The sequence below is a fragment of the Mchenga conophoros genome, linkage group LG3, assembly GCF_057382185.1.
Source record: "Mchenga conophoros isolate Kocher_MC1m ecotype Shallow Benthic linkage group LG3, M_conophoros_male_GT1.1, whole genome shotgun sequence".
In the NCBI taxonomy this organism is placed as follows: Eukaryota; Metazoa; Chordata; class Actinopteri; order Cichliformes; family Cichlidae; genus Mchenga; species Mchenga conophoros.
In genome coordinates, this window is record NC_140528.1 from 60,567,826 (window position 1) to 60,590,783 (window position 22,958).

Genomic DNA, 22,958 nt, shown 5'->3' on the forward strand with positions numbered 1-22,958 from the left:
CAGTTCGCTTACCGTCCAAATCGTTCCACAGACGATGCCATCTCTCATCTCCTCCACACATCACTCACTCACTTGGACACTAGAAGGGGGAATTATGTTAAAATGCTCTTCATAGACTACAGCTCTGCATTTAACACCATAATTCCCTCCACACTCACCACCAAGCTGGAGCATCTGGGACTCAGCTCATCTATGTGTCAGTGGATCTCCAACTTCCTAACTGGCAGACCACAGGCAGTAAGGATGGGCGGACATGTCTCAGCCTCCACCACTCTCAGCACTGGAGCCCCCCAGGGGTGTGTTCTGAGCCCCCTGCTGTACTCTTTGTACACATATGACTGTGTGGCCACTACCAGCTCCACCACCATCATCAAGTTTGCTGACGACACCGTCGTGGTGGGCCTGATCTCTGATAACAACGAGACGGCCTACCTGAAGGAGATTAGGAATCTGGAGAACTGGTGCCAGAGGAACAACCTCCTTCTAAACGTCAGTAAGACAAAGGAGCTGATAGTGGACTTCAGCACTAAGCAGGAGAGGAACTACCAGACCCCCGTCATCAACGAGTGCCCAGTGGAGAGAGTGGACAGCTTCAAATACCTCGGAGTTCACATCACGCAGGACCTGTCATGGTCCTGTCACATCAACACCGTGGTGAAAAAGGCCCGTCAGCGTCTCTACCACCTCAGACGCTTGAGAGACTTCCAACTGCCCTCCAAGGTGCTCAGGAACTTTTACTCGTGCACCATAGAGAGCATCCTGGCGGGAAACATCTTAACCTGGTTCGGAAACAGCACCATGCAGGACAGACGAGCTCTACAGAGGGTTGTGCGGTCAGCTGAGCGCACCATCCGCTCCGAGCTCCCTGACCTGCACTCAATCTACAGCAGGCGGTGCTGGACCAAGGCCAGGAAGATCGTGAAGGACCTCAGCCATCCCAACAACAGACTGTTCTCTCTGCTGAGGTCAGGAAAGCGATTCCGCTCCCTGAAGACCAACACAGAGAGACTGAGGAGGAGCTTCTTCCCACAGGCGATACGGTCTCTCAATCACACCACCACACAGTACTGACCCACACATATAGTTCTTACACACACACTGAACATTCTGGACATTGTTTTCACTTCATTACTTAAATCACGCTGCTGTTATTGTGTATATATTTATTTATATTTCTTCATACATTCTTATATAGTTCTATATTGTGTATTTTGTTGTACAGTTATTTTATTTTCAACTTTAATTTATATATTTTATCTTATTCTTTCCCAGTTAAATTTACCCTTCATTCTAATTTGTGTTGTACAGTTATTTCATTTTTAACCTTAATTTATATTTTATTCCTTCCTAGTAAAATTTACCCTTTTTAATTTTTTATATTTATTACCTATCTTATTCATAGCCTTTTCCTTTTTTGTTTTCTTTAGGTCACGAGCAGTTGTCCAAGCATTTCACTGCATATCGTACTGTGTATGACTGTGTACGTGACAAATAAAATTTGAATTTGAATTTGAAATTTGAAATCTGAGAGTGGTGCATTTTCACAAGCTGTAGAAAAAGATGATAGTAATCATCAGCCATGTTTTTTATTGTATTTTTCTCAATTTTACATATAAACATTCTCATATTGTGACTTACATAATTTGGGATCCTTCTCTGCTGTTAGTGATGCTTTCGCTGCTGCAGAATTGATTTCAATGGGATCGCTTTTTGAATCTGTCACCATCTGTCAGAAAAGGTGGATAATAGTTTATAACGCATGAAGAATTTCAACACAGCTCCCTGTATTTGTCTCCTGTGATATATTGCAAACATATATGATATATGTTTGCTTCATGATGGATTCATCTAGCTCATGCTTTTCTGTGAAACATGCTCGCAGAGGGGCACGGTTCTGGCTCAACTGCAGGAGGAAGAGTGGTGCAGTGCGGTGCAGAGAGTAGGCGGAGTATTTGGAACAGGGTTAGGGCTGTGCATTCCCTAATTAACCTGTGCTTATTAGGCAGTTTGCCCAGACCTGGAGATGGACACATGCCCACACTTCTGTGCTGTAGCTGATCTGCATACTTGACAGTGAGAAGCAAGAGCCACTGCTTTGAGAGAGAGAGCACCCTGAGGCCGGGCGCATCGAGAGTAGCGACTCTTTCCTGTTATAAATGTGTGTGTTCTGTAAATAAAGAGTGCGTGCCTGATGATGCTGCATCGACACGGACACAAAGTCTTGAACTACAGAAAGAAAAACAATGAACTCCAACATAAAAACTTTAAATGTAATATTTTGCTCAACCAGCAGCTTGAAGCTAAAACAGGATCCACTCATGAGTTATTTGGGTACTTCAGGCTGGATCAAAGAGCTAAATGACTTTTCCACTGATGGAGGAAAGGCAACAGATCACTCGCCCTGCACCTGTGTGGGTTTCTGCTCCTCCCCGTGCTCCTCCTTTGCTTTGGCTGCTGTTTCCTGGGCAGAAATGACTGAAAACCTTTGAGCCAGCAGTTTCACCTGAAAGATAATGAACATATTAGAAAGCCGTGATTCATTAAATGGTGTTTGGGGTGGGGGGTCATCGTAGACATGATTAAAGATTCTATATTTTGTGTATTTTAGCCTTCAGGCTCGAGCACAGGTGTTGGTCCGTGATCATGATCATGTCCCATGTTTTACATATTTGGCTCCTCCCATTAACGTATGTGTGGGTTTGTGTTGACTGTTGAGACAGGTGGAGACTGCTGATTGGCTGCTTTGAGTGCGTATTTGATGACTGGATGGACAGCAGCCTCTCAACCTCCAGCTGGCAGCCAGCAGAGAGCCAGCTGTTTACTGGGATCTTGAAATGTGAGGACTGAGCAGCAGTGAGGAATTGATTTGAGAGCCGAGAAGCTGAGAGAGCATTCTGAATTCTGTTTTCAGCTGAGTGCATTTAGGAAATAATGAATTGTAAATAAATAAATTGCTGTACATATTGAGCACCTCAAAGCCGTAAGATCCTTTTTTTCCTCCTTTTCCCCCAGTTGGAAACCGAGGTTAAAGGACTGTCAGCGCTGCTCTTTGCGTGAAAATTGTAAAAACTAAATTGCAGAAAAGGTTCTGGTAGCATAATTCACAGACCTGTCTGTAGTTATAAAATAAAAAGCTTAAAATATATGACCTCCTTCACGTTTTCCAAAAACATCCAGTGGGCCAGATTGAAGTCTTTGCCAGGCCCATACAGGACCCTGGCCCTTATGTTTGACAGCCCTGTTCTAGGTTATCCCTAACTTGGGAATGTAGTAGAGGATATAAGCAGTGTTGGGGAGTAACGGAATACATGTACCGCCCTTACGTATTTAGAATACAAAATATGAGTAACTATATTCCGTTACAGTTACCGTTTAAAAAGGTGGTATTCAGAATACAGTTACTTTGTTGAAATAAATGGATTACACTGCGGTACTTTCCTGTTTCATTTTGTCGCGGGTCAGGACTGTTTGGGTTTTGTTTGACAGCTACGTTCTTTCGTTCCAGGCGGCAGCGTTACGGTTGCCATGGTTACAGGGCGACGCTCTCTCTCTCTTTCTGCGACTGTGTGTTTCCTGGGTGAGAGAGCGCCTTTTCGTTGTTGTTGTTGTGCTAAGCTAACAGGCAGAATGCTACAGTCCGTGTTGCAGGGAGAATGCACTGCCATACACGTTATGTGTCTGTGAGCGCGAGGAGGGAGAAAAAGGGGAGTGGAAAGGTACGAGTTGTCGTCGAGGAAAAACGGGAGCTGGAAGCATGTAAATATAATAATAACCACTGCAGCCAAGAAGAGTGCCTGACGAGCCCAGTTGTAATTAAGCTATTAAGACTCGACTGTACACCGTGTTCGTGTTTTCCTCCGAAAACAATAAGTTCCGTTGGAGCAGCCTTTCAACGCCTCTCTCTGTCTCTCGCAAGAAAAGTTGATCCACACAACAAAGTAAAGCTATTTTTCGTCTACGAGCCGACAGGGACCCCGCCGTATTAGTCAGAGGTCCCTTTACTACAGTTCGGAGTCGCGGACCTTCAGTAATAGTAATAAATCACACAGCAATAGTACATTCACGTTGTTGTAAAAAGCACGATAATATATTAAGTAATCCAAAGTATTCAGAATACGTTACTGTCATTGAGTAACGTAACGGAATACGTTACAGAATACATTTTGGGGCATGTATTCTGTATTCTGTAACGGAATACATTTTAAAAGTAACCTTCCCAACACTGGATATAAGAGGGTGTTCTACCTGAGATGGTTTTTGGTTGGCTCTGTGTTTCTCCTTTGTTGAAATCAGCGTTTCCTTGGCTGAAAACATGCGGGCGAGTTCCTTCACCTGAAAAAACATCCATAGCGACAACCAAACTCAAGCATTCCCATCAGAACGCTCTGCAGTGTCACAACTGTGAGTGAGAGATATGCAAGACTCTGTACCTTCACACCAGTGGAGAGTTCAGCCTCTGCAGCGCGATCCACTGCAAACACAAACACAACAGCTACATCATTGAGCATGAATGCATTAGCCTGAAATCATAGAGGGGCACCTCAGTGTCAACTATATATATGTTTAATTTTGTGTAATAAGCTAGGATATTTATAAGTAGAGCTATTTTGTTATATGTTGTAATATTTCATTTAGTTGAGTTAGTTACTCTTACTGTCTTGGGGCACATCATTTCCTGTGGGATTAATAAAGTATTCTGATTCTGAATGTTTATCGCCTGAACCATACGATCACATACACTGTGTTGGATTGTCCTTCAGTGAGACGTCCGCTGCTGCAGGACTTGTTTGTGTGTTTGCACTCATTACATCTGAAACGTTCTGTCAAAAAACGAGAGGATCGCTGTTAAAATTTGAGACATTTCAGAGTACAAACTGTACCTCAAACATTTGTAAGATGTTTTCAACGACAATGCTTAAAAAATCTTAGATTAAAAGTGCAAATGTAGCTAAACTAATTAGATTAATTCTGATCAGGTGCCGTTGGTGACTACATGCTACAGCTTCCTGTTTACCTCTGGTCTGCAGGCTCTGACTTCACAGTTCTTCCCCTCTGTCATCTGAAGTTTTGGCTGTAATTCAGCTTTGAACCTCTCCAGCCTTTCCTTGAATAAAGCCGAATGCTTCTTCTTCGGCGGGACCGGAGGTGGTGCTGTCGGGTGGTCTCTGGCTGATTTGCTTGCCTGGAGGTTTAAAATTGAAACATTTGCCGTAACGTTCAAAACAACCAGAAATAAAGTGAATGAATAAAATAATGTTCCTAGTATACGTCACAAGAGGCTCGATTTTATAAAAGAAAGGACTACACTGGCTTAAAAACATGCATAAAGCTCATTCATCACTTAAAGGGGGAGCTACTTTTTTTGTTACAGTGGTGGATGTTCATTGTAGATACGGTCGAATTTTCTGGCAATTCATATTTCAGGCCTTAAGGGGTTAAAGGTCATCAGTCTAATGTGTTAAATTGCAGTACCTGTGAAAATGTTGGATTCTGTGTGTGATTTTCCTCAGCTTGGCCTGCTGGTGCTGGGTTTGTGGTTGCTGGACTCATCATCTGCAAGATGTTATGCACTGTAATGCAAATGTTGACTGCTAATGGCTAAAATTTGACTAAATGCCTGAACAAAGGTCGGCCTCGTACAGTCTATTCAATACCTGTCTCTGATCCTTCGTCTCTTTCTTTTCTAGCAGCTCTGCTGTTTCCGGTTCTCGAGTACTTGGAGGTTCTCCGACAGATCTTCTAACCTGAAACATTTTTAGAGAAACACATGTTATTCTTGTTTTACCAAAACACTGCTTCATGACACCAAACTCTGGTGGTTTGTTACACAAGCTGAAACATTTCTTTGAGAAAGTCACAGGACTCTACCTTCAAACCTGTGGAGAATTCCTGCTGCTGGTCACTGGTGGCTCTTTGGAAAGATGGTTGTGAGGTTGGGGGTGCTGTGAGGAAAAAAGGATTGCTTTAATGTTTTTTTTCCCAGACAAATTTTTTAAAAATAATTTGTCTTGAATAAACTTTATTTCTCTGGTCACACATATGTGATTTTGGCTTCTCCTTGATTTTGGCTGCTGGTGTTGCATAGTCTGCAGATGGGTCAATGTTTATATATCCTGTCATTGCACTACTGTCTACTGCCTAAGAGAGACAAAACGTTTCTTAAACTGAAGAAACATGTGTAAAACCTAAAGTCCTAAGGTCTAAAACAGTGACATACATGTGATAATGGTTGTTGCTTTATTTGTTCCTCCTTAGATTGGATTACATTTCCTGGGTATGGCGGTGCTGAAGGCTCCCTGGCAGGTGCAGTCACCTGTAAAATATGGATTCCATTTACATGCTGCTGTTTACTAATTTTAAAGTACTATGAATGGATCCATTGTACCTGTGGAAGGGTGGGGAACTCGTAAAGTTGATGGTCTGACTTTGAGTTATTGGCTCTTTGGGTGGAGCGTTGTGCAGAAGCTGCTGTAAAAAGATCATAGTTCCAGCTTTCGCTTCTATTCAAAGTCATACTCTTAGATCGTAGCTCTGTACACACCTGATTCGTATTCATCCTCTCTGAACGTTGCTGCAGAGCTGTTACTGCTGCTTGTCTTTGCTGGTCCTGGTGAATTCTGTCAGGTTAAAATGAAACTATTTGAAAACTAGCTGCCGTTATTGAAGACTTTTTACTATAGAATGAATGAAAAAACAACAGCCACGCTAACTGCTCATTGATGCTGTCAAAGAGTAGACTAAGATGGGCTACATGCATGTTAATTATGATGATCATGATGCCAGCTTGGCTAACATTTGCTGCTTAGCATTAAAGACAAAGTACATGAGGATGATGTGATTAGTTGGTTTGGTGCTGGACAGTCCTTCACCAAACTCTTCCTCTGAGGGATGTTCTGCAGTCAGTAACTGTACTATAAATGTGAGATGCTAAAGATTAAATACTAAAACAAAGGTTCTGCTTCAAGCAGCCCGTCTGGTACCTGTGTTTGATCCTTCCTCTCTTGATTTTTGAGCATCACTGCTGCTTCCAGGGGAACCTGAAACATAGAAAAAGAAAACACAGCTTCTTCCTCTTTTTCAAACCACAGCGCTACGTGATACCAAACTCTGCTGTTTTAGCGCACAAGCTGGAACACTTAGAGAAAATCACAGTACTCTACCTCCTGCTGCTGAACGCTGGTGGCTCTTTGGAAAGATGGTTGTGGGGTTGCTAGTGCTATAATAAAAAGGAGGGTTTTTTCAGACAGGTTAAAAAACATGTTCTTTTGTATACATTTTGTTAATTTCTTTGTTTATACATACGTGACTTGGGCTCCTCCTTGATTTTGGTCGTTGTTGTTGGATAGTCTGCACAGCAGTCAATGCTCAGATATCCTGCCACTTCTCTACTGTCTTCTGTCTAAGAGAGACAAAAAGTTACTTAAACTGGAAAAAACAAAATACAATAACCTTAAAATCTAAAACAGTGAGGTACCTGTGAAAATGTTTGCTGCTTCACTTTTTTCTTCTTAGGCCTGACTATGTTTCCTGGGTATGATGGTGCTGAAGGCTGCCTGGCAGGTCTGTTCATCTGAAAAATATTGATTCCACTGACATATTTAATCACTTTAAAGTTATTTGAGCAGATATTTCCATCCTGAATCTAAATAGCAAAATACAATTTAAAAAAAAAAAGGCAATGCTAAATCTTAAACTGTATTACCTGCTTTTCCCGGTGTTTTACTGTAGCTGGGACTGATTATGTGGTTGTTTAAAGAAGTCAAGGATAACTAAAACACAAAAGCTACACTTCAAACAATCTGTTTTGTACCTGTGTTTGCTCCCTGCTGTCTTTTTTCATAGGCAGCACTGTTTGTTCCCGTGGTGGAGGAGTTGGAGGCAAGGATCTTTGTACCTGACATACAGAAAACACTTTAATTCCAGTGATATTGCACTTTAAAAAAAGCGTCAGCAGTAAACTTTGGTGGTTTGCCACATGCTTAAGCATTATTTAGCAAAAAAACACAGTACCTCTAAACCAGGGGGGAACTCCTGCAGCAGGCGACGGCTGGCTCTGTGGAAAGATGGCTGTGGAGTTGTGTGAAGTGCTGTAATTAAGAGCAGATGATTTTTTATCACACTTTTTTAATCTATTCTTAATGATTTGAACAAAGCTTGTCTTGAATAAACTGTAACACTTAATTCTTTGTTTGTACTTACGTGATTTGGGCTCCTGCTTGATTTTGGTTGCTGTTGTTGCATAGTCTCTACAGAGGTCAACACTCAGGTATTCTACCATCGTGCTGCTGTTTTCTATCTAAAAGATAGAAAACAGTTCTTCGTTTAAACTTTCTTTTAAAGTTTAAAAGAAAAATATCTTAACTTGTAAAAACAAAAAGGTACCTGTGATAATGTTTTCTGCTTTACTTTTTTCTCCTTAGGCCTGACTACATTTCCTGGGTATGGTGGTGCTGAAGGCTCCCTGGCAGGCCTGCTCACCTAAAAAGTATTGATTACATTTATATGTTACTGTTTACTCACTTTAAAATTGGCCGACTATTAACTCTAACTATCATTATTAAAGATAACTGTAGTACCTGTGGAAGGGTGGAGTGTTCCTGCAGCTGATGCTGCGACTTTCTGGCTCTTTGGGAGTAGTGCTGTGTATATGCAGAAGCTGCTGTAAGTAAGAACACAGCTCCATGTTAGCCTCCACATTTTGTTGTATGAGAATCATGTTTTTACTAAATTCTAACTGCGTACATACTCAGTTTGTTTTCTTCCTTGAATATGGCCGTTGCTCCAGAGTTGGCATAGCCGTACACGCTTGGTGACTCTGGAAAATTCTGTCAGGTTGACGGATAAAGTTGAGAAAAAGTTGATATGTAATGAAAACACTAACATGGAAGTTTTTGTACAGTGATCAAAAGTAACACAGCCAGCTAGGAGCATTTAGGGGGATCTGCAAGTTACTACACTTTCGGTGACCTTGATTATCAAAATGTCGGGGTCGTCTGTTCACCACGTGATTTAACGAAACATCAAGCAACTAAAGTCATTAAGTCATCCTTTACTTTTATAAATTATTATTTTGTTATTTTTCATTCTGAAAAAAAGAAAAGGTGGTGGTGGTGGACAAAGCTTAAAGTGCTTCCTGTCACTCATTTATTGGCCTAAAAAGCAAACTCATACCTCTTCCTTTACAGTCGCCTTCTTAGCTGGTTTCCAGTATTCCGTGTCCTCCTCCCACTGATTTTTGCATTTGTACTGCTCCTTTTGGGGGATCCTCACTCCCTTTGGTGTGCATCCCATCTTCCCCTGGTGAATTCTTAAACCCTGGTAAGTCGTAACTTTATTCCATCCGCAGTGACAAACCTGGAGGCTCAGGTTTGAATATTCTGTTGTTTCTGTTTGTCACATAATTCAAGAGTCAAATGAAGATTTTAAATAGTCTTAAGCAAAAATAGAAATTTATAGCAATGAAAATGATTTTTTTTAACAAATTCCGGTTTGGTTTGCTTTAATCTGCTGATATGGGATCCCGTTCTCACACCTGAGGCATAATATACGTCCCACGGCATTCCTGAGGAAAACGAAAGGTGACCTTCCGTGTTTTTATGGTAGGCGCCAGGTTATGGAGGAAATCCAGGAGAATGACGCTCCCTCAGTAATAGACGTTTAAACCATGTATTCCAGCCCTAACCCTAACCACAACTTTACTGATGTTAGATAGTGTTAGATAGTAAAATAAAGATACATGTGTAGATTCATTCCAAACAGTTCTCATGTTTCCTCATTTTTCTCATGATATAGGGATGTGTTGGGTGCCCGGAAGCGTAATATGATTTGTCACCTAGCGTAAAATGTTACACTTTGGGAGCGAGAACATGTTGGATCAGGTCTTTTCCTATTGGGGTGTTTTTATCAGTTTGAAAGAAAAGTTATAATCTTGAAGTCACACAACATAATATTTAAAAAACAAACAAACCTACCAATCTTGAAAGAGGTGCAGACATCTAGCCTGAGGTCCATTTGAGTTTTTGTGTGTCCCACATAGCTCTGTGTGTAATGCTGTGGAGGGTCTGAAACCCTCACACCCTTCGGGGTGCATCCCATCTTCCCCTGGTGAATTCTCAGGCCCTGGTAAGTTGTCACTTTGGACCATCCGCAGGAGTGACAAACCTGGAGCTCCATTTTTGCTGCGTGTCTGCATTACACACACAACAAAAGACACACAGAGGATGCTGTGTGACTTCCTTTTTTGCTCTCAAAATAACTGTGCTGACTGCACAGAGTGATTCACGAAACACTATCAAGAACGTAAATAAGTGACTTATGTATGTATGTATTTATGTATATATATGTATATATTGTACTATTCTTAGTTAGCGTATTGTCTGTCTTGTCTTAATGTTGGTTTAAAATGGAGCACTGTAACAAAAAATAATTTCCCCCAGGGATCAATAAAGTATTCTGATTCTGATTCTGATTCTGAAACTTTCTGTGATTGTTATTACAGTGTTCATTTTACCTCAAATGTGAGAACAGTTATCTTTTACCATTTTCTTGTGTTGTGCGCACAAAAACCATGAAGTGTTTTTTTTCTTTTCAAAATGTGCATTAACATCTGGATCATCATATAAACGTTTAAAAACATCCAAGCTACAACAGCTGCAGCGGCTCAGGTAGCGAAAGTGACAAGCTTCCCTTTATCCACAGCTGCTGCGGGTCCATCTTTTCTACTGTAAGTCGTCACTTCCCTAATATTAGAAAACTAAATTTTTAATTGCTAATATTATTTACCTAACTGGCTTGTGTTGGTTGCAGACCTACTGCATTAAAAGCAGCAGGCTGGCATCAAAAGGCAGCCACTGGGTCGTCTTCCAGGTAACTGTCTGATGATAGACAACAGGAAAGCACCGTAAAACATCAGTTTCATTACTTCCCTTTTCAATTTTGACGTGACTACAGCGAAACCTCTACGTGTGTCTTCTCCATCACCTACTTCTATCATAGTTTAAACAAACTAAATAATAATAATAATAACAATAAAGTAGTCAATTCTACTTTTTTTAAAATTGATTACAATTCCTGGAGTACGTTAGATATCCATTTGTAGCATCACACCGAAATAAGCTGTGACTTGATGACGTACAGGCTCCTCATTATTTAGGGCACCGTGGATTCTTGATTTTGCTCTCCTCTGTTTTCTATCGTAACAAACAATAGCAAAGATCAGCTGGATAAATCTGCTCTCTGTGTTACTTACAATAGAATCAGGGCGATGGGTGCATGTGGTGCCTCTACTGTGCACTCTTCTCTTCCTTTGTCTACCGTTACCTCTGTGCTGACATGATGTTTGGTATGCTTTGTTTTGTGCTTTTACTTTCGTTTCCGGAAAAAAGGAAAAAAAAGAAGGAGGAAAAAAACCCGCCAACCGCCCCTGATAGATTTGCCCAGACATGATTCAACTGCATATTTTCACAACACACAAACATGGTCACATGATGAATAAAAAAGGAGAGACAAAGTTATATTTTCAAACAGGGATTTTATTCATTACATGCTGTTTGACATTGCCTGACAACACTGAATGTCATTCATTTAGCCTGAAATCTGACTACTTTTCTGGAAGCAAGGCAAAATAAGGAAAGGAAAGCAGTTTACATTTTTATGTTGTTTTCAGATGATGCATCGCTCTGTACACTGAGGCTTTTAGGAAACCTTGAAACTGTAAAAGTGTACATTTGATATTTGTGTGTACTTTTTATGGGACAGTGGTGACACAGCTAATTATGGACCTTGACTCAGTTACAAGAACTGTCTGTGCTCAGTCACCGCTTTGCCATAAAAAAATACAGACTAGTTTGCAATGTGAAAAACTTCAAAATAAAATTTAACACAATACAAGTCTGTGCTAAAGAACAGCCACAAAACACCCCAAAATAATTAAGTGGGATACATAACTAAAAAACTGGGAATATAATTAAAGTATATGTTTTGAAAGCCCCTTATAACACAATATTTTATTGCTGATCTTTATTGCCCATACATTCACTTAAACACAGACTGTTGTTGCTGTTGCAGCTAATCAAGCTAGAGGTAGGTTGTGTTCAAGACTGCAACAAATCATTATAAGTTAATCTGCTAACTTCATTTTCAACTGATCAGCTATCTGTTTATAAACAAATCTAAAGCTAAATCTATTAAATGTTCAGGATTGTTCTAAGAAAAAATAACTTTCTGGATTAAATTGTGTAAGCAATTTAATTGTTTCATCTTTGGATATGTTATCGAATAACCTTTCGTAAAAAACAATACAGAAGTAACTACTAAGCAACTGTCACAATGTTGAGTGCGAGTACGTGTAGTTTTTAATAGTGTCTGATTCACAAAGTTCTAGGATCCATTTGGTCCTCCAACATGGTGTAAAAAGAAAATCACACACACTCTTCTTACTAACCACAGTATTTTAAGCTTCGTCTATATTACAGTTAGGTCAAGAGTTTGTGTTCTAGATCAGGTTGTAAGTCTTGACTGGTTCACATGTTGAATAGCAGTGTGAGCACACTGTAGCAGCATTGTTTTGTGTTATGATTCTGATTATCTCAATTAGTAAATTGGACCAAACCAGAGGTTACAAAGACTGCTTTAAAGGCTTTTGAGTAATAAAGCAAATAACGGAGAAAAGATAAACGGTCAGTATTTGCTTTACTATCATTGGTCTGTGACTAGCTGCTAAACGTAAAGATATATATGAAAAAAAAAAGTCTAAGGTAAATGAAATGCCTGATAATTCCCATTTTCCTGTATCGGAAAAAAGAAAAACAGGAAGGTTGTGGACCAACAAACTTTAGTATATTGTAGTTAAAATGCATTTCTTAAGACTCCATTGGTATCTCTCTACAAATAATCAAAGGCTCAGAGTTTTTCTCTTCTTGTTTCACGTGTGGGCTGAAATATGGGTAAAGCTCAGCTTTGAATGAACACTCAGTGAACGAGTAGATGTGGGACTTAGCCTTCACATCGTAGAAGGAGACGAGATCTTCCTCGTAGTCCACAAACACTCCCACCTTCTCAGGTTTCTCTTTTAGGTGAATACGAACTGGCGGTGCTGTGAGGGCTGCATACTTTTCTTCTTCATAATGTACAATAACCCAGTACCCATTATCTGGGCTGAGTTTGAGCTTCCCTTTGCGGTTTGCATCGCCTCTTACTAGGCCTATATCCCACCCCGTCTTGTTGTTGACCTCCACCTCCCAGTAAGACTTCCCAGAGAATAAGGTATTTTGCCCCACAACGCTGCCAAAAATATCAAATCTTTCAGAGAAACGAGGTAGTTCCTGATTCTCCCCTCCATCTTTCACTTCCTTCCTATCTTCAGACAACACGAGGCGTTGATGTGCAGAATCTGGATCCAGTTTTACATCCACTGTAAAATTAAAAACATGTAAAAGAAAGTCTTTATTTTAAACAAGTCACAGTTTCTAAGAGAGCAAATAATATGAACCACATACCTGAAAACTTTGGGATTCTCTTCAGTTCTGTGACGAGAAGAAAAGTTTTAGATTGATTAAGTCAACATTTTAACTTTTAGTTTTCACTGCTCTTAACTAGCTGCTCTTACCAATGAGAGTTAGTTTATCCATTTCTTGCTGAATTTTTTCCAGCATTTTTGTTGTGATTTTCCTGATGGTGCCAAAGGACAGCGATGTGTCCAGCTTTACCTCATCCCAGTTTATAATGTCTCCCGTGTCTGTAAGAGATGGGTACTTCTGCAAAACAGAAATACAACCCAACAGTTTGATAGCAGTGCTGAACAAAATGTCAGTAGCTAATCAGATATGTTTAGCCTTCAGACTGATTATGAATGTGCCACATATATCATCCCAAAGTTTTCTCTACCTGCAGGAAAAGGATGTGGTCCTCGAGAACAGAAATGTTATCTAGTTCAGAGATGGCCTTTCCAAGTTTCTTGATCTCTGCTCCCAACTCATCTTTAAGGCCATTTGCTTCTTTTTCCAACACCTGCCTCCTGTTATCTATTGGCTTAAGGGCTCTGGCATGGGCTTCTTCCACAATGTCCATCACAGCGTTGAACACATTGTCAATATCGCACCACTCATTTTCCAGCTGGTCCTGAAAATGGAATGAAACAGGAATGTCTATTTGACTGTTCACCTCTTTTTTCTGTATTACATAGAGTCCCACACAACTTTTTGACTGGTTTAGTTAGGGAAGGTAATCTGAGAAAGGTTCAGCATTCAGTCAGTTACCATAAACACAATTTTTATCTTTGAAAAACAAACTGACATGGTAGATTTTCACTTTGACTGGTCTGATAGCAGCTGGATAGTGTAGTGGTAAGACTACACACATTCGGAGTGAGTGTCACAAGTTTGATTCCCACCTGGTATCCAGTAAGGGTCCTGCCTAGACCCCCCATGCTAAAACCAAGCCCTGGAATGGCACAGCTATGTCTGCAGCCTGTCCGCAGCTCGGACTCAAGAATTTCACTACATGTTGTACTGTGTATAATTATGTATGTGACAAATAAAGGTTTGTTGTTTGATTGGCTTTTCTCTCCAAGTCAGTTTACTTGCTGCTTACCTTGCAGCTCTTGAAAGCTTCATCAATCTCAGCAGTCTTTGTTTTTCTCTTGTCAATGTTCTCATTTAACTCTGTCTTGGTGTTGTCAAGTTCAGACTGTAGGAGAAACATAAAACAATACTTTAAAAATGTATTTTTTCCACGTGTACTCATTTTTTGTGCACTTGAAAATTCTTTCACATGCCACAATATAGTCAGTATAGTAAGTAAAATATATACAATGCTGTCAAGACTCAAAACACATATTCAGAGGTTGTTATGGTAACTTACCCTTTTCTTCTTCCATTCATCTTCAGTTGAGACAACCTCCTCCTGACCTTCCATGCAGAGAACACAAATGCATGCCTGCCGCTCCCTGCTGTACAGCTCCAAGGGGCGTCCATGCTTCAAGCAGGCCCTCGCATCCAAATTCTCCACCGGCTCCACCAACTTGTGGCCCTTCAACCTTTCTGTTGACAAATGATTGTCCAGGTGAACTGAACAATACGATGCAAGACACACAAGGCAGGACTTCTTGGCCTTCAGCTTTTTGTCACTGCAAACATCACAGGCCACCTCCCCTGCAGCTCCAGTGTATTCTTCATCGTTGTCTTCCTGCTGCATCTCTTTCATTTGTTTTACAATGTCTCTCAGGACTATGTTAACATCAGGGATCCTGCTTATATAATTCTTGCATAGTGGGCACACACTGTCATTGACATGACTGCTTCGGTCGAGACACAGCTTGCAGAATGAGTGACCACAAGCTGTAGTGACAGGATCCGTAAATGTGTCCATGCAGATGGAGCAGTGGAGATGCTTCCCCAGCGAGCCGGGCTCACTGGGTGATGCTGAAGTTGGGACCATATCTGCTTCAAGAGAGGACCACAAGGTTATTCACTAAGAAAAGTAACAGTGACTTTTATTTTGTCAAATAAATTTTCCTTGAAATTCTTGTTTTGGATTCAAATGTTAGAATATGCGTTTCGTGAGTTGTTCCTAACATAAAGGAAACTGTAACCTTGTAAGGGGTCATCGACTTCATAATGTCCTTTATTAAAGAAATAATAACGATAGTGGACAATATGTACCAGCTCCACCCACAAATCCCCGTACACTTCTATGTAAAATTGCTCAGCTTTGAAGCAAAAACTAAATTTTGGTGTATGCGGCTTAGGTAAACCTTCCTTGCAGCTTTAAAGCACTTGGTTGATATGACACTTTCTTAAATTACTTGAGGCTTAAAGCTATGCATTGCTCGGGGTGTGTCTATTTCCAACTAAGCCACATGATGTATAGTCGTCACCTAAACAAACTGAGCTAACTGAGCTGGACCTCCCAGCTCCCAGAATTAATTGTACTAACCATTCAAAGAGTTTGTGGTCACGATTTGATGTATGAAATTCTGCCATGTCATGTTAATTAGCACTACTTTCTGTGTCCATGTGAGACACATGGATTACCAAGCTTGCTAGCATTATCTGATGATTTAGCGCTCTAATCTCTAAACGTGTAAATACGGTCTCTTACACAGAAGAAGGTGAGCTGAAACAAAGGCTTCAGAATCAGTTTACAAATCCACTTCTAGTTACTTCTAGTGGAAGTACGCCTAACAAAAAAAAAAAAAAAAAAAAAAAGGAAGTACGCCTAACTGAACAAGATTGAGTTTATTGCTTATTAATTCCACTTTGTAATATCATTTAGTTAAAGTATTATGATTAATATTATTTACCAGGACTTACTTAAATTCAACAAAAGTTATTTGCTAATATTTAACATGTGTGCAGGTCAAAGTATTCACTTTATAGTTAATAAAGTCAGCAAACAGTCAAACTAAATAGAATTGCATACACTGTAATTTGTGGGCAATAAGTTGGATACAATGACGATTTATTCTCTGAAACTTTCTACTGGCCCCTCTTAAAAGTAAGAAGTAAAAACCACCGAATACTAGTGACACACCCTGTAAATAAGCCTCACAAATGGGAGTGTTGAAGATTGGAGGAGGAAACTCGACACCAAATATAAAGTACCGGTACACACTGTAAGTTTCTATTACAGTACAGTTGATCACACACATTTGATTTAAATCTATTGCTGTAAGCTAACTGTATATTACATGTAATATCTGTCATTTAACATCAGTCTTTTTATATGAAGTTCATGCAAAAAGTACAGTATTACCTTTCAGCTAATGAGATCTCAAAGGCATCTGTCTCCGTTTCCCTTTACTCCTGGTGTGTGTATGAGTGTGTGTCCTTCCTTTTGGACTTCCTCCTAGAGTTTAAGTTTCATTTCTGTTCATACTCCCAACCGTTCACATTTTTTACTCCAGAGACGAGTTGGCATGCAAACGCATAAACAAATCATCTGTGTGCCTGCAGCAGGGCGTGTTGTGTGTGCTCAGCATGTTCATACAGATCAAGTATCCAGTTTCACAAGACCTTTTTATTGCACAGGACTTCGGTCGAAATACTGCCTATTGCTCATCATAAGTTTTATTTTACATACATTTTATTGGTTAATCAAAAAGGAAGACAAAAGCATTTTTGGCACTGAATAGCAGTTAATTGCATCACCCACCCAGTAATAAGTTACATTCATACAACCAAGTTCAACGTCCCTGAGGTTTCTAAACTTCACAGTTTCTTTAAACCCGTATAAACGATTCATTTTTTAAATATAAAAATATAAAATATAAAATTCAGTGCATACATTGGATTTCTGGCAGAGTGATACATGAGATCAATACCATTTACATTAAATGTATGACCACAGCCACCGGCAGCTTAGCTTAGTTTAGCTTAGCAACAGTTTAGCTTAGCTTGGCATTGGAAATCCTGGGAATTAGCTAGCTTTTCCTTTTTAAAAGTATTATTGAGGTTCAAAAGTATAAATAGTTCAAGTTTGTGTTTCACTGTAGGCTAAAAGTCAGCTGGTTGTATCCTTACATTAAATGCAAAAATAATTGAGTGACACTTCTCATCTCTTTCTCATGAATCAGAGCATACTTTTCCTTGAAAGCTAACACACCCACCCAGCTGAGATTACATAATCATTTTATAGCTAAAAAAACAAACAAACACATGAATAAAGATTTGATGATCAGCATGTTTCTTGAATCACAAAGCACCATGGAGAGATCTCTGCAGAGACAAGAGAGACACAACACTGAAATTAGTGTTGTGTTTTGTGTGCATGTGTTTAATGCTGCAGTTGGTGTTAAGTTTACCAGGAAGCAAACCTGTAAGAATAAGAGATCATCTTCAATCTTCAAGAGCTGTTCTAGCTCAGCATTTCTCCTCTGGAGCTCAACGATTTCATCTTCCAGCTGTTCGAGCTCTTTATTTGTTTGCCATTCCTCTTTTGGACTTTGTCCACTGAGATCTACAGTGAGTTTGATTTTCTCAGCTTCACTCACTCTATCTTGAACCTCTTGCTGAAGTTTCATCCTCCTTCGTTTTACAATAACCTGTGGGGAGACACTGCATTAGCACAGCTAAGCTGACAAACTGCAGGCACACTTGTACCATGTTTTGTTAAATCAAGTCGTCGTATGGTCTCCTGAGCTTCTTCTGAAGTATGTTGCAATCCTGTGCACCCCGTGATGACAGTTTCTTTTGCTTTGATGGATGACACAAAACAAAACTCCATCAAGAGCTTCAGTTCACTTTTTGATTACAAAAAGAGTCAATTTTTTGACCCCCATCCAAATTTACAAAAGTAATCAAAAAGGGAATGAAAAGGCAAGAAATGGCTGCCAAGATGTAAGCTAATTCTTACTTTTGTTGTTTAATTTGTTAACAAATATAACTTACAAAACAGCTTTAACACTAATTGTCTGAGATTATTATGGGATAGCATGTGAATCCAACTGAGTGGCAAGTTTTTTAGTCTTTTTTTAAGCTGAAATTAGAGAATACTTATTACATTATTGCCAACAAAAATTATTTGTAAATACTTTTTCTAAAAAAGCTTTAGCAGAAATTTCTTTACCTTCTTCTTAAAGGCTTCCCGGCTAATAGAAATGATGTTGTGGCTCCAATGCTCTGTCTGTGCACACATAGCACAAATGCACGCCCGGTCACTCCTGCAGAACTTCTCCAACTTCTTCCCATGCAGTTTGCACACAGAATCCTCGAGGTTTTTTACCACACTGACCAGTAGATGGCGCCTAAGCTCTTCAGTCTGGTAATGTGCTTCCAGATGAGTGGTGCAGTAGGAAGCCATGCACATCAGGCAGGATTTGACTGCAGGACGTTTTGCTGAGCAGGAGTCACAGGGAACCTCTCCAGCTTTTAAAGGTTGAGGTGCTTTCACAGTATGTAGTGTCTGGTCTGTTTTGAGCTGTGGCCTGGTAGGAAACAAAGTCTTGCAAAGGGGGCACTGGCAGGCCTCGTTGATTTTCCAGTATTCTCCAATGCATCCCAAGCAGAAGACGTGTCCACAGGGGATGGACACGGGGCTTGCGAACTCATCCAGACAGATGCAGCAATTAGGAGGGTCTGACATCGCGTCTTAATATGCCTGTGCAAATACAAGCAACCTGCGGCCTGTTTCAGTTTGCTTTTTGCACAGGTGATGATTTGTTTGAAGCAGTACGTCTGACAAGAAAAGAGAGGTTTTATTAGCACACATTCAACATCGTTCTTCACAAAGCTTGACATATCAGAAGGAAACTACACAATTACACACTGCACAGAAAACAGCTTCTGGTTTAAAGCTGTCCAGAGCTACTGTCATTACGAAGACTGTCCACTTTTTGTGCAAAATACCATAATACATATACCTGTTTGTGACTGACTTTGGCCCTGCAACCCTGATAACAATAACTGAAGGAGAATGGATGGATGGACATAACCATACTGATTGCTTGAGCCATCGATGCCCATCAATGGACTGGTGTATCACTGACTATATGGAAATGCACAGTTCACCAGGCTTCAGTCTTTATTGCTTTGGTTATTCATTAGAATTACTTTAATAGCTAAATATGGCAACAGATGCCAAACAAACACTTTTTCTCCTCATGTTTCGTATCACTTGGCAGGATCAAACAGTAGCTGGCATTTGAATAACACTTACTCCATCTTTGTATAAACTGCTTTGTGTTTCCTTACTGGGAGGATTAATGTTAAGATCACATGAATAGAAGAATGTTTTTACAGGCTTCTCTACTTAAGTACAATACAGAAAACTGGTTGGCTTTAGCAAACATCCATTCTCTTCAACTTATCCATACCTTTGTCTGGAGCCTATCCCAGCTACCAGAGGGTGAGAGGCAGGGTACACCCTGGACAGTTGCCAATCTGACGCTGAGCTTACACACAGAAACAGGTAACCATAAACACTTATAGGCCATTTAGAATCACCAGTTAACCTAACCCCACTAACCGCATGGTTTTGAACCCACAGACACATTGCAGTCTAACTCTGGACCTTCTTGCTTTGAGGCAACAGAGATCATCACTGCTCCACAGGTGCTGCCCAACTTTAGTAAACACATTAATAAAAAGTAACATGTAGTGCAGTGCAAATATCTTAAGCCATTCCTAATTTCTTTGGATGCAACAGTTTGCTGAAACGTGTGCAAGCATTCATGTAAGGCAAAAAGATTTTTTTGTTTTTTTTGTTTTGCCTCTTCCGTTTGGTTCTTTACCCATCAGAAATACTGTCAGAAGGCCAAGAAAGACGCCCAAGAAAAAAAAAGGGAAAACAAGGTGAAAAAGAGAGCAATATAATAAACGCAACACCATCGCATTAATCTAGCTAAGTGTAAATAACACTAGATACTAAGTATTAAATGTTATTGTGTAGCACGCAAGATTGACAGCGCACAATGTGCTTTGAGGTAGAAGCCAAGAAAGGGGTAGTTTGTGTCTGTGAACAGTGAACACCCATGTGTACACCTGTGTGGATGAGCATTCTTGTATTCAAAAGGTTTATTCATGTAACGATCTGCTAGGGGGTGGAGCCATAGCCCCATCCCACAGGGCATTAACCAGGCATGGAGGAGATCCAGGCCCCAAACATCCAGAGGCCCCCAGAGTGCGAGAGTCTAAGAAGGACCATCGGAGGGGCAACCGTGACACCCTGCTGGGAAGAGCTGAGGAGAGCCCCAGACGAGGGGTCACCTAGCAACCACGGAGCAGAGGCCAGAGGTTTGGGTGGATCAAAATGGTACCTTTCTTCATCCATGATTCCATCAATGTTCACAAGATCTCCAACACCACTGGCTAAAATGCAGCACTAAACCATGACAGAGCCACCACCTTGTTTTACAGATGTCTTCAGACTCTCGCTGTTGTACCTCTCTCTCGGCCTTCTCCCTGAAAACTGACAATGATTTGAACCGAAAGTTTTGGATTCATCGCTCCATCAGTCCTGATTTTCTGTTGCCAAATCTCACTTAATTTGGTATACCTCAGCCTTCTTCACGGCCGCCCTTCCAATGAGATCATTTCTGTTGAGGCTTCAGTGAACAAGAGATGTATCAACTAAAGGGCCAGATGCTTCTCTCAGGTCCTGCGTCAGGTATTTTCTGGATTTCTTTTCCTATTTCTAAAGGAGTTCTAGATACTGTTCATCTGCTGGAGATAGTTTTTTTGCACACCATGCCAAAATATGCCAAGTTTTGACCGTTGTAAAATTAGATTTTTGCACCAATAATGTGATTACCATATTGCTTTATCTTTGGCATTTTTAAGAGATTTGTTTAGTGACAGGGCGACAGTAACAAAGTGCCCAAAGATATGATTTAAAATGAGATCTTTACAAAGATGTTATGTGTAGACACAAGACTGGTTCATTCCTTGAGTTACGTTTCTGATTGAATAAATGATAGGTCAGTTAAGTGGCTTGACAAAACGACTACTTCCTGTAAAAATAGTCAGGTATGAAGACTGGATTGAACATGAGTGAAAAGCAGCCAGTGTCCAAATAAAAACCTAAAAGATCTTTAGACAACTATTGCTCAAAATCACTCTGAAGTAAGGCTGGCTCTTTGGAAGTAATATATTTAAAAAAGGTTTGTTGGCACAAAACATTTGCACAGTATTAAATAAACGACTTCAGTTTGGAGGTCAGTCAAATATCGCACAAAAATCGATCTGAAATGTTATAATGAAACACTGTTCATGAAACAAAGTCTGATAACTTTAATATAAAGACAAAAACAAACATTACCATTACCAGCATTTTGTCACTGATACAACAAACAGCAATGTGGAAAAGAAAAACCAAATATGTATATAAGGCAGTTCAAGAGAGCAGTAAGAATATTACTCACATGTAACCATATGAGGTAATGAATGAGTTTATAGGCTCAAGAGCAAAGGTACGTCCAGTCAATCAAACTGTTGATCAGACTTGTGTGCAACACCATATTTGTTCTGAAGTGGCATGCCACCGTAACAGTTTGTTCAAAAATTCATGCAAAACTGGATTTTCCTGCTTTCATACGAGCATATCTGCACTAGAGGGGGAAAAGGTTCCTGCTCATTGATACTGAGAGTGAAAGAATTCTGAGTGTACGTCACAAAACATCTGTACTACATCAGAGCCATGCAGGAATCTTGAAGTTTTGCGTATCCTCCAGCCACTCAGCACTGAGTATTCTCTATGAACGTAACAGCATTAATGGCTACATTTGTCACAGTGACACAGCCATCAAACTAAACTTATTTTAGATTGTGGCTTTTCACTCCTGAGCCTGAGAGTAATACGCATAACATGAAAATGACTCATTCACCGCTCACACGAACTATGAACAATGTAAACAAGTTCAACTCAGCTGTGTACCTCCACAGAAATCTCATGTAATGGTCAAAAGCTGTCTTCAAAATACCAGAAAGAAAAGAAATAATTCATAAAACATACTTACAATTATTTTCTAACTGCCAGCTTGTGTATCCTCAGGCACTAACAGCAATGAGCTACACTCTGCTCACTTGGTTCTCCTGACATAGAGATAGACACACCCACCACTGCTAGGAAAGGGGCTGGCCCTTCTGGACAGCATACACCCATAAACTCGGGCCCTGTTAATAAAGCTCAAACCCTGGCAAAAAAAGCCCCGAATAATTAAACATATCAGAGTTAAATAAACGTGTTTCTTTCCTGCCTGAGTTACTTAATAATTTGTAAGGTACTGCAAATAATAATATCTTTATATTTTAAGTTGTTTGCCTTCATTTTAAATGGGTTATAGCTATTTATCACTGTTTTCTCCTTACTTATATAAGATTATGCCAAAGTTGCTTGGTATGTTAAAGACTGAGACTGGTTAGAATTTGTTATTACATCTATACATTGAAAAAAACTGCAGAAAAAGAACATTTAAAGTAAATATCTAAAAAAAGAAAAGACAAGACCTTTCTCTATTAAACAAA

At 40.0% G+C, this 22,958-nt stretch overlaps 3 protein-coding genes across 5 annotated transcripts; all 3 read right to left on the reverse strand.

Annotated features, from left to right (window-relative positions):
• Positions 1–644: 644 nt before the first annotated feature.
• LOC146579844 (uncharacterized) lies at positions 645–11,311 on the reverse strand. The gene is made up of 27 exons (XM_085265456.1): positions 11,249–11,311; positions 10,783–10,874; positions 9,972–10,186; positions 9,172–9,386; positions 8,747–8,825; positions 8,577–8,659; positions 8,383–8,478; positions 8,200–8,296; positions 8,011–8,087; positions 7,811–7,894; positions 7,475–7,570; positions 7,303–7,399; positions 7,161–7,216; positions 6,981–7,037; positions 6,542–6,617; positions 6,386–6,468; positions 6,218–6,313; positions 6,042–6,138; positions 5,869–5,942; positions 5,655–5,744; positions 5,473–5,553; positions 5,015–5,182; positions 4,739–4,820; positions 4,431–4,471; positions 4,246–4,332; positions 2,408–2,503; positions 645–1,726 (listed from the first exon to the last, which is right to left on the reverse strand). Exons 3-27 carry the CDS (start codon positions 10,171–10,173, stop codon positions 1,607–1,609), a joined length of 2,430 nt encoding a protein of 809 aa, XP_085121582.1. The 5' UTR covers positions 10,174–10,186; positions 10,783–10,874; positions 11,249–11,311; the 3' UTR covers positions 645–1,606.
• Positions 11,312–11,525: 214 nt separating this feature from the next.
• LOC146579845 (E3 ubiquitin-protein ligase TRIM21-like) lies at positions 11,526–16,888 on the reverse strand. Of its 2 annotated transcripts, none has more exons than XM_085265396.1 (7): positions 16,753–16,888; positions 14,860–15,437; positions 14,590–14,685; positions 13,885–14,118; positions 13,607–13,754; positions 13,497–13,523; positions 11,526–13,411 (listed from the first exon to the last, which is right to left on the reverse strand). In XM_085265396.1, the coding sequence occupies exons 2-7, from the start codon at positions 15,433–15,435 to the stop codon at positions 12,861–12,863; spliced, it is 1,632 nt and encodes a 543-aa protein (XP_085121522.1). In that variant the 5' UTR covers positions 15,436–15,437; positions 16,753–16,888; the 3' UTR covers positions 11,526–12,860. The 2 variants fall into 2 exon arrangements, with proteins under 2 accessions (XP_085121522.1, XP_085121530.1); XM_085265404.1 differs by having other exon boundaries at positions 14,860–15,440.
• A 115-nt stretch (positions 16,889–17,003) lies between these two features.
• LOC146579846 (E3 ubiquitin-protein ligase TRIM47-like) lies at positions 17,004–22,579 on the reverse strand. 2 transcript variants are annotated; one of them, XM_085265444.1, is made up of 4 exons: positions 22,451–22,579; positions 18,565–19,172; positions 17,813–18,040; positions 17,004–17,714 (listed from the first exon to the last, which is right to left on the reverse strand). In XM_085265444.1, the coding sequence occupies exons 2-4, from the start codon at positions 19,078–19,080 to the stop codon at positions 17,691–17,693; spliced, it is 768 nt and encodes a 255-aa protein (XP_085121570.1). In that variant the 5' UTR covers positions 19,081–19,172; positions 22,451–22,579; the 3' UTR covers positions 17,004–17,690. The 2 variants fall into 2 exon arrangements, with proteins under 2 accessions (XP_085121570.1, XP_085121562.1); XM_085265436.1 differs by having other exon boundaries at positions 17,004–18,040.
• Positions 22,580–22,958: the final 379 nt, after the last annotated feature.